General features: G+C 44.6%; 1 protein-coding gene across 1 annotated transcript; it reads right to left on the bottom strand.

The window, feature by feature from the left end:
- Window positions 1-4,209: 4,209 nt before the first annotated feature.
- On the bottom strand, window positions 4,210-10,127 carry LOC117838412 (probable methionine--tRNA ligase). The gene is made up of 17 exons (XM_034718433.2): window positions 9,957-10,127; window positions 9,709-9,853; window positions 8,983-9,136; window positions 8,753-8,905; window positions 8,413-8,643; window positions 8,192-8,335; window positions 7,429-7,519; window positions 6,732-6,838; window positions 6,533-6,647; window positions 6,299-6,417; window positions 6,119-6,184; window positions 5,874-6,002; window positions 5,642-5,785; window positions 5,433-5,559; window positions 4,931-5,160; window positions 4,748-4,849; window positions 4,210-4,629 (listed from the first exon to the last, which is right to left on the bottom strand). The coding sequence occupies exons 1-17, from the start codon at window positions 10,081-10,083 to the stop codon at window positions 4,399-4,401; spliced, it is 2,415 nt and encodes an 804-aa protein (XP_034574324.1). The 5' UTR covers window positions 10,084-10,127; the 3' UTR covers window positions 4,210-4,398.
- Window positions 10,128-10,728: the final 601 nt, after the last annotated feature.

The raw sequence follows: 10,728 nt of genomic DNA, 5'->3' as shown, positions 1-10,728 counted from the left end.
TGGCCAGCCTCGTCGACGCGTGATAGCCGATTGATGTGCCGCCAGTTCGCCCGTACCGCCGCTGCGTGCTGCCCGCGCGCTGCGCCCCCGCGCTGGCCTACGTCCAAACCGCAATAATTTCCGGCATGCAATAAAGGAAGCCGTGGCCGTACGCCGGGTGAGTCGGGGAGAGAGAGAGAGGGAGAGAGGGGCAAGAGGCCAAGAGCTGAGGAGGCAGAGGCATGTCAGGAAGTGGGCGACGCGTGTCGATGCGCGTGCGGCTGGGGGAGGAGTCGGAAGTCGGAACCGGCAGGACTGACCCCATGCCCTGCTGGCCTACGGCGGGCGGGGGCGTAGGTGTTCGGCTCTAGGGCTCGTAGGACTTCGGCTTTCCTCCCTGTCAGGGGCTTTCTTTTGGCTGCTCTCTGCTACAGTGCCCTCCCTTGTTTTTATCTAGGAAAAGAATTGGAGGGAGCTCGCCGGTTCTGCATATATCTCCAGTTCAAAATGCCGGTGGAGTTTGAATCCGATCCTCGCATGCTGTAGTGTGCTACAGCTTCAATATATATAGTTGGATGACTTTTTCCTCTCTGTTTTTTGGAAAGAACGACGACTTTTTGTGTGCCCCTTGAAGAAACCTCCAACTCGTTTGACATTTGTTACTAAAAATTTACAATTTTTCTTATATATTATGGATCCATTTTGTGGCATGTAACAGGTGGACCCATGGTCTTAACCTTAGGTTTGATGAGGAAGTTGAAGTTTTCTACAACAAAGGTCAAGGTAGTTGTAGGGGTGGTCTAAAATAGCACGATAAGTTTTATCTTTCTACAAGATATGTCAAAATAATTGTAAGTTTTTAGAATCTACTCATTTCTCTAGGTAGACACTTGAGATCTTTCCCTGCAATGTTTGGTCAAAATACAAAACAAAACTTGATGACCAAGTCTTTTTAGGCCAATCTACCTATTTTGTATATGGAGTAATTATTTAGGGAAAAAGAGATAACCCAAACTCCCTTGTGTTTTTTTTCGAGAACATGCCTGAGCATGCATTTTCATTAGGAGGAAAGAGGAGTTTGTTACAACAAGAAGGCAAGCGCTGCCGGAACTCCCTTGTAATATTCACTTCTTTGAACACAATTAATTTTTGGTGCTCACACACCATGCTGAGTACTCTCTCCGGTTAAAAAAAAACTTCTTTTGAATATTGATGGTCTTCAAGGTGTGACTTTATTTGACTACTATTTTCTATTATAGTATATCTAAAATCTAACAAATTATAAGGTTATGAAATTATTCTTTTCAAAACAAATATGTAGATATGACTGGCAATCAAATTCTCAAAAGTTTGACAAAAGCAAGTGCCATTTGACGTCATGTTGTAGCCACAAGTTTTGTTTTAGCTTTCCTTGAGTGTTTGTTGGTCGGTAAATCTAAAATAGCTAAATCTGCAGTATGGTCACATGCATACTCCAAGAATGTAGGCTGACGGATATTAACCAAAAAGTCACCCCGTACCCTAGCTATGACTATGCTTGGTTGGTGGTAGACCGGAGCATTTTGCGGGTCAGGCCGGCAAAAAGCGTTCATTTCGGACTGAAAAATTGTGCCCACGAACTGCCCATGGTCACTGTCGAGCTGAGGTTTCGGGCCAGGCCTGGGTCGGGCTTGAGCTGCTCGTTCTTTTTTCACTAGTAGAAAACTGAGTATTAGTCCCGGTTGGGAAGAAGCATATCTCTCCAATACTCAGCCGGGACTAATTTTTCGAGACGAAAGGGGATCCTTTAGTCCCGGTAAAAAAAACACCGCGCCCCACACTCGCCCGCCGCTCGCCCGCCCCCGCGCCGCCACCCGCCCTCGCCCTGCTGCCGCTCCTCATTGCCAGTGATGGGTGAGTAGAGGGGGAAGGGGAAGGGTAGCAGGGGGAAGGGGAGGGGCGGTGGCGCCCCGCGCCGGAGGCCCTGGAAGCGCCTGGGAGAGGAGGAGAGATAGAGAAGGAAGAGGATAAGGAGAGGAGGAGGAGAGAAAGAGAAGAAAGAGGATAAGTTGCCTGCAAGAATGGGAGAGGAGGAAGAGAGAAAGATAAGGAAGAGAGTGGCGGGTGGAAAGGGACCTTTTGTCCCGGTTGGAAATTCCAACCGGGACAAAAGCCAACCGGGATAAAGGGGGGCTTTTGTCCCGGTTGGAATTTCCAACCAGGACAAGGGGGGGAGGCGTCGGTGCCCGATCTTTACAACCGGGACTAAAGCCCCTCCCGTCGGTGTCCTTTCGGTGCCTCATTTTTTACCTGGGACTAAAGGCCCTTTAGTCCCAGGATCTAAAGTCAACCGAGACAAAAGCACTGGATGGAAGGTCAATGCTATACTAGTGTTTAGTTGAAAAATAAATAAAATTAATTGTTTGGATGGGCTCGGGCTGGTCCGATTTTTTTGGCTTGATTTTCTCTAACCACGCCTGGCCTGGTAGATGCCGTGTGCGAGCGAAAACCCATCGGGCTCAGGCTGGGCCTGCGGGTCGGGCTGGGCCAGGCTTAAAATGCTCGGGTCTAGTTGGTGGTGGCCTGTTCGGCCTATACGCTCACAACTGCACTCTCACAAGACGTAGTATTGATTATTATTCACACAAATATATTACGATTATACACGCAAAACCTAATAAAGCTGAACCACCTGGCCAAATATACATTTGCACCAAAAATTTGCCCATGGCTGTGCATGGCATACCAAAAATTATGTGTCAGCATGTGTCATCAGTATATTAAAGTTTCATTCATGTGATCAGTCATTTTAAAATTTAGCAAACAAGAACATGATGGTTATATATGTTTGCTTGCCTGAGCTATGTTGCATGAAATATTTGAGTTTCTCTATCTTAACTTGCAATTCATGATCATGTACTAAACATTTAATTTCCATCCTCCTAATAACGGGATTTCCCATGCATTTACTCCTATAATAACATTGTTGCAGGTATGCAACTCCGTCGTTTAGCTAGGCTTGAGGGATCATAATCAATCATACTTAGGGAAAACAAGTCTAGTAGCCTATGGAAATTTTCCGGTGAACCTTTTTAGATCCATTATTCAAATCAAATGTTGTCTGAGACACCCTGCCACAACTATTGTGCACCATCCACGACGTATACATCTTTCTAGCATACTTCTGCTGGTACTCGTTTTTTTTCAAAAAAGATTGTTATCCAATATCCACCAGCCCGGCCGTGCGTACTAGTATTCCGGTCATCTCTCTACGAAGATACGCCCGTGCACTGGTGCAGGCCTTTCCAAAGTAATTGCGTTTTCTCTCAACTCAATTAAACTTGGCATGCAGTACATGGCATTCGGCCGGGGCCCGGGGAGGTCATTAATCCTTGGAGAAAAAGCTTGTGAATTGTGATGGGCGTACAAAAGAGGAGTACTTGCTGGGAAGTAGGAGTATTATTCATGCACCCCCTTTCTTTCTTTGTTTCTTTTTTTTTCCTTTGCGTTGGGCGGGGGAAGTACTCTCTCGGTTGGACGCTTTTGCTGTTGCGTCTCGGCCTCCTCCCACATGTACACAGGCCCCAGCCAGTCCTAGATCCCCGAGCAACAGCTACCAGCTCGTGAAGTGGTGCTGTCACTGGTGTGGCACACATCACACCAGCGTCCCAGGCCTCTGCTAGTCTGCTGCAGGCAGGCTGCACCAGATGGTGTGCGCCAGCCGGCCACAGCCCCAAGCTCCCAAGCGCATGCAGGGGAGGCCGGCCGGCCGTCGCAACGCAGATCGCAGCAAAGAGAGAGAGGAAGGGGCAAAGACTAAAACAAAACGAAAAGTGGCCCCAGCAGGGAGGGACCAGCCGGCGACCCATACGTGAACAGTGCGCAGCACTGGAGTGGATGCCACCGCGCGCTCGGCTCAACAAATGACATTTGTACGCCATGCAACTACCCGGCAATCATGGCCGCTCGTGAATCCGTGGCGGCACAGTAGGCCCCCCTGCTGCGCAATTCGCAAAGCTCATCACAGGTCCTCGCAGCATTCAAGCTTGCTTGCTTGCTCGTTTCCACGCATTGGCAGGTAGGCAGTTACGCAGCAATCCAGAGCAGCAGGCGGGCTACATGAAGAGGGTGATACACTTCATTCATTTCATACGGAATAAAACAGGGCATGCAGCGAGTGAATCAAGGAGGGGAAAAACAGAGCACAGCGCGAAGGAGCCTTTGCGTTGAAGTGATAAGTAGACAAAGAAGTGGTACAACTAGAAGGGCATTCTCGGTGTTCTTTTAAATCATGATTTCTTTGAAGTGTCTGTACCTGTTTGACTCAATGCAAATTTTCAAATGGAAACACCAAAACTTTGCAAAATGGAAATCAGGAACTATCACTTCCAATGAAACCAGGCAAAGATTCGGTCAGCTGGTTGCAGTTCGGCCATGTGCCTAGCGAATCTCTCCATTTGCTATTGTCTTGACCTTGCAGATCCCAGCCGAGGTTGTGAAGGGCACGTCCTTGTAGCACGCCACAAGCTCGCCGTTGCTGTGCAGCTCGGCGGCCAACTTCTCCCACGTCTTGCTCTTGCCGCTGAGGGAAGCCTCAGGCTCCCCGGAGTACCCAGCAAAGGTGACGCGCTCCCCCACGGCAGCAGATTCCGGTGGCTCCACCAACTCAACCTTCACCAGTGAGAGCAATCGTAATCAGAAATCAAAGTGACTGGTACCTCCATACAGTGATGGTGTACAATTTGAGGGCTGAAGTTCATCAGATTTGGAAGTGAGATAGATGCCTCACCTTCGTGTGGTCCTCATTTGATGCAGCCAAAACCATTGCGTGTGATTTTATACCGCGCATTGCCACCGGTTTCAGGTTGCAGAGAACGCAAACTTTCCGGTTCTGCAGATTCATGACAGATGTTAGAAAAACAGTGACGCAATGCATCACTAGAAAGACCAAAAGATGCTTCGAATGAGCAACCTGCATTTCTTCAAGAGGTATGAATTTCACGAGACCGCTGACCACTGTTCTTGGTGCGTCCTCTCCAACATCGATCTCCTCTACGTAAAGGGAATCAGCATCTGGATGCTTCTCTGCTTTCCTGATAAGCCCCACCCGAATATCCAATTTTGCAACAGTAATATCTGCCTCTGCTGTCTTCGATTTTGAACCACCAGATTGTTTCTTTTGTTCCTTCTTTGGACCTCCACCTGCAAGAGATGCGAGAGGAAGACTAACCAATGACTAGCTAGAATTTGAAAACAGCTTGACACAAAGCAATTCAAATAGGACTACACTTCAACAGAAAGGAACTTGCCATGGAAGACACTCAAATCATAGATTTTTTTTTTAAGGAAAAGGAAACGTAACCAACAGCCAACACGGATTTTTTCTGTTTGTCTCCAAATGTGCAACTAAAAAGCTATTCTCCCTAATGATTCTAGCCAACAAGAAGAACAAATAAGAATCTCCAAATTATTACCAGATAATTTCGTGCCCTTGAGCTGGTTAGCGACTTTGTTGGCTTCAGCATCAGCTGCTGCTTTCGAGCTTCTCTCAGCTTGGCTACCCGCATATTTTTCTCTGTGGAGAGCTACGTCTTCATCTCTCTGCATTCAGCATTCATATCAAGTTGAGACGTGTAAAGTTATGGCCAAGTGGTAGATATGTTTCTGAAATGCAAAGGCGCACCAATTCCTTGAACAGAGGGGCAGGCTTTCCAATTTTGTGCCCTGCTGGTACAAAATCCCAAGGAGATTTGGCCTTTGCAATTTCTCCTTTTTCTTCACTGAATGACAGGTTTTCTTCAGGGGACAAGTTCAATTGACGTAATACCTTGCAACAAGGATCGCATAATGAGATTCAGAGGAAGAATGCTATTCGAAGGAAGTCTGACAAGATATAGTAACAACTAGGATCATACTTCTTCAGAGAATGACGGCATGAAAGGCTCCAGAAGACAGGCAAGGAGGTAGACAAGACCAACTGAAGTTTTCATCACAATTGCACATGCTGCCGAATCTTCCTTGTAAAGTTTCCAAAACTGGCTCTCCTACATAAATTTAACAAAGCAATGATAACTCAGTGTCACGGCAGTCGGGGCGGGGGGGGGGGGGGGGGGGGGGGGGGGGGCGGGCTTAGCAGAAACAAACGCTGAAAAAGATTTACTTGCAGATACGCATTTCCATCACTAGAAATGGCCATTGCGCTCTTCAGTCCTTGCTTCAGTTTAACCTGCCATAAAAAGATCAACACATTGATGTAAATTCTACCTGATGACTGACATGACAAAAGAATGCTAAACATGCAGTGCTGGAATTGTTATGTGAATAGCTCGAAATAAGTTACCTTTTCCATTGCATCGAGATATTGCTCAACCCATTTACTAGTTTTTTCTGCAAGCGCCTTTGTCAATGGATGTGATTCCGCATTAGGAGCATCAGGTACAATAGAATCATATCCAGCTCCTACAAAAACAATATCAAAATGAACTTACACAGAAGTCTCAACAAGAACAGTGATGACTCGCAGATGATCAATTGATAATCCTCGTACACACAAAAATGTCTAGTTCAGACTGACCAGCTGGTTTTGCAACGAAACTTAGCACACGATTGATGAAGTTCCCCAAGTTGTTCAGCAACTCGCTGTTCAATTTGGCTTGCAAATCAGCCCAAGTAAAGAGTGTATCTGATGCCTGAGTATATAAGATTAAACATGTCAAAAAAGTAACATGTGCTATCACAAACTTGAACTGATCTAAACAAATATCTTTACTGACCTCAGGGCGATTCATAAGCAGGTAGTATCGCCATACTTCAGGAGGAAGATTTGTATCCCTTGCATCATTACCAAAGACTCCAATACCTTTACTCTTGGAGAATTTTCCTGTAACAATAATTTCCATGAAATGGACATGTATATTAAAGGATTACAATATATGCATTTACATCAGTATCTTTTTAAATAAGCACAAGCAAAGTTCAAAAGCAAATTGGATCGTAGCATACTAGCCATGCTCCTATGTAATAGGATGTGAATGACATACCAGTAGGCCATCCAAGAGAAACCAATTAAATTATATTTATCAGAAATAAAGTTTAAATTGGTAGCTCAGTACAAGTGTATAGCAAAGACTAAGAGAAGAGTTTCTGAGGACAAAAGCCAAGACTTGTACTGGTAGCTCAGTACAAGTTTAAATTGGAGAATGAAAATACTGATAAGCAATCTTGTTGCATGAGCACCACAAAAGTTCCATGCCATATTTTCTTGCAGCACAATATCAACAAGTAACCAGCCAAACAGAGAAATGCTCAGTATCCGGTGCTGACAGTGCAAAAAACTATAAAAAAGAATAAACATCTCTCCAAAAACCAGAGGGGCCCCAATACAAGTAAATACGCATTTAGCAAAATACTAAAAACACATATCAACTGTGCACAAATCAACATTAGGTAAAGCTCAACCGTGTCATGTACCTGCTTCATAATTTAGATATTCAGTAACACTTATTGTCTTCATCATTGTCCACTTTTCCCCAGTTCCAAGTAGTGTTGAAGGGAACATGATCTGAAAATTGTATTTCATCAAATAAATTAACCCAAAAGGAGAACAGGCATAAGTCGTAAGTGTCAAATCTATACACTTAAGAGCATGTTATTTTTTGTTAAAATCCTTAGCACTCCCTCCGCTTCACAATGTTCATCGATAGCAAGACATGCGCACTAACCAAAGGAAGTACGGGTTCCAAGTGACTATCCATAGCCGTATTAGATAACATGATGCAACCACTTCTCTTCTTTGAAAGCATTTAATTAGGGGCATGAGTGGATATTGCAATAACTAGATTCTTGATATCCTCAATGAACAAACATTGTGAGACATCTTCTCTCAAGGCCGTGGACAAACATAGTGAAATGAAGTAGGGTACTGGAATCTATAAAACATCCTTGACAATAAAAAGAATTAAACGTGGTCAATTATAGAACAAAACTACAAAAGGACCGGCCAATCATTCTCACTCAGCTAGACATTAGAGTTTAATATGCACATTATGCTATATGTTGAAAACCAACCAAACTGTATCTGTACTGAGAAAGGACTTATGATAGATGGTAAACTGATAAATAATGAAGCTATAATAACATTATAAGGACAAAAGGATCTCGCTAGTCAGGCATCATGTCATGCCAAAACTATCAAAAAGTTAAGAAAAATGCTGCAATGCTATAGTCCTCTTACCGTGTGAAATGGCACATTATCTTTGCCCATAAACTGAAACAATTCTACACTATCAGGATCCTTCCACCACTTCTCCCAATCAGGTGTATAGGATGCCGTAATAGAAACATAACCGATAGGTGCATCAAACCAAACATAGAACACCTGAAAATAATCATCAATAAAATGAGGAAATCTAACAATCAGGAAAATGCATAAGTGTAGAATTTATATGCCCAAACCTTGTCTTTATACTTCTCGTGGGGTACAGGAACACCCCACTTAAGATCTCTGGTGATGCAGCGCGGCTTTAGCCCTTCCTTCAGCCATGCATTTGTTGCTTGAATAGCATTTTGACTCCACAAACCGGCTACTGAAGTTTCATTGATGTAGTTTACCAACTTGTCTTTCAATAGAGGAAGCTCCAAGAATAAGTGATCAGTGTCACGAATACGTGGAGTATTCTTACAAACCTACACAGAAAGTCAGAAGACAAGAACGCGGTTCATAATTCACAGCTTGATGAAACATTATATGCTTAAATCATTTAATGGCAGTTCAGAAAGTAATGTACATGCTTACCTTACACTTCGGGTCGATAAGTTCGGTTGGATTCAACAAAGTGCTGCATGATTCACACTGATCTCCTCGTGCTGATGCATTACAGACTTTGTTTGGGCATGTTCCTTCAACAAGCCGATCAGCTAAAAATCTTTGACATGTATCACAGTAAAGCTGCAAACAAAAACAAAATTGTGTAACAGAAGTAACATGCGAAGATGAATATACAAGTACAGAAGAATAAGCTATACCTGCTGCATGGTATTTTCTGTGAGCCAATTATTTTCCATCAATTTATGGAAAATTGCATGGCAGACTTCTGTTTGCTCAGGAGAGGACGTGCGCCCAAACTTATCAAATTTTATGTTAAACCACTTGTAAACTTCATCATGGATAGCATGGTACCTACATTTTCCAGCAGGAAAATCCATATAAACATGAAGGATATACATTTTTAACTCTAAAAAATCGTGGCATTAGATTTATTCAACATAAGCACATTGAACTCAAAAAATAAAACAGAATCACATATCAATGATTATGTTATCAATTAAGTATTGCACAAGCACAAATCAAATCACCAATCAACTCATGCAGAAATCAAAGCATCAACTAACTACTAGGACACTAAAAAGCAAGCAAATCAACTGATATGTGAACCATTTTATTGATTTGGCCATAAGCAAGCATATTCAAGTTATTAGTTCTCAAACATCATAGCTGCAGATTAAACTACTTTAGTTCATTATTGAGCACCCAACCTCATACCAGCAAAATTCAAAACCTCGCATGAGGATTTAACGAATTTATGTCACATACAGCACGAATATGCTACTCCAGGAAAATTCACTCACTTCGCCAAGTCATCCTGAACCTTAAGCTCCCAAATTAGACAGCTCGAGCGCGACCATATAAAAGCAAACCATTCCTCTACAACAATTAGGAAGCAACGAAAGGTGAAATGGAGGCGTGCTCACTTGTCGCAGATCTCCTTGGGTGTGCACTTCTCCTCCATGGCTTTCGTCTCGGTGGCGGTGCCGTACTCATCAGTCCCGCATATGTAGATTGCGTTATAACCCCGGAGCCGGCAGTACCGCGCGAACACATCAGCGCTGAGCACACCTGCGCAGACGACCATCGAATTGAATCCCCATCAGACGGAAATCGGAAAACAGCAAAGGGGGAGAGAAGCGGAGGAGGAATTTGGGGGGAGGCGGATGCTCACAGCCGATGATGTTGCCGAGATGGGGAACATTATTGACATACGGAAGTGCGCTGGTGATGAGTATGTTGCGGCGACCGGGGATCGGCAGCTTCGGCGGCGGCGGCGGCGAGGAGGAGGAGGACGCCATCAGGACGGAAAAGGGTTTAGGGCTAGGAGGCGGCTTAGCGTGAGTGGGTCACAAGCCTAGACCCGTTAAACGTTCTGGCCCTCTGGCTGCGGGGCCCGCTTGTCAGACACGGCTCGAATCGTAGAGCACGGCTTGACCCGGAGTTCGAATCGTAAAGCGTTCCTCTGATGCTCTGCCGCGCCACCGGCGGTGGTTGTCTTCCCCAGCTCGCCGCCGCCGTCCGCGGCTCCGAAGCCTCGCCGTAATCCATGGATTCCATATCTCACCAATCCACCGCTTCAGAATAATTAATCTGGTAACTCGTTTAGGTTTCGTTTATGACTAAGCTGGTAACTTCGTGTGCTTCGATCAATTTGCTCGTTTGGGCTGGTACTCATGGCTTTTAGTTCTTGGATTGCGTGTTCACCATCCAGTGAATTCTGGGTATTTCCGGGATTGTGCAGATGGTACTCCCCAGGATGGGAAAAAATCTACGCTGAATATCTTTGCTGGTTGCTAATGTGAGGGTCACTTTACCGTCTGATAGTTTTGTTTTATTTTTCAGGTGAACCTTTTAACCTGGAATTAAAAGCATGCAGTACAGAGACCTTTGATGCAGGTGTCCTCAACAAGGTGCTCCTCACTTATCCTCTTATGATTTGAAGA

Source organism: Setaria viridis, chromosome 9, assembly GCF_005286985.2.
Source record: "Setaria viridis chromosome 9, Setaria_viridis_v4.0, whole genome shotgun sequence".
NCBI classification, from domain to species: Eukaryota; Viridiplantae; Streptophyta; class Magnoliopsida; order Poales; family Poaceae; genus Setaria; species Setaria viridis.
Note: the sequence above shows the minus strand (reverse complement) of the source record. Positions and strands in the feature narration are given on the sequence as shown.

What these genes read in the sequence shown, in the direction of transcription:
- LOC117838412 (XM_034718433.2), bottom strand. Translation starts at nt 10,083, where the DNA reads ATGGCGTCCTCCTCCTCCTCGCCGCCGCCGCCGCCGAAGCTGCCGATC. An exon ending in ACGAGAAGTATAAAGACAAG is followed by an intron (nt 8,336 to 8,412) that starts GTTTGGGCATAT and finishes GATTATTTTCAG; the next exon opens with GTGTTCTATGTTTGGTTTGA. An exon ending in CCCCTCTGTTCAAGGAATTG is followed by an intron (nt 5,560 to 5,641) that starts GTGCGCCTTTGC and finishes TGCTGAATGCAG; the next exon opens with AGAGATGAAGACGTAGCTCT.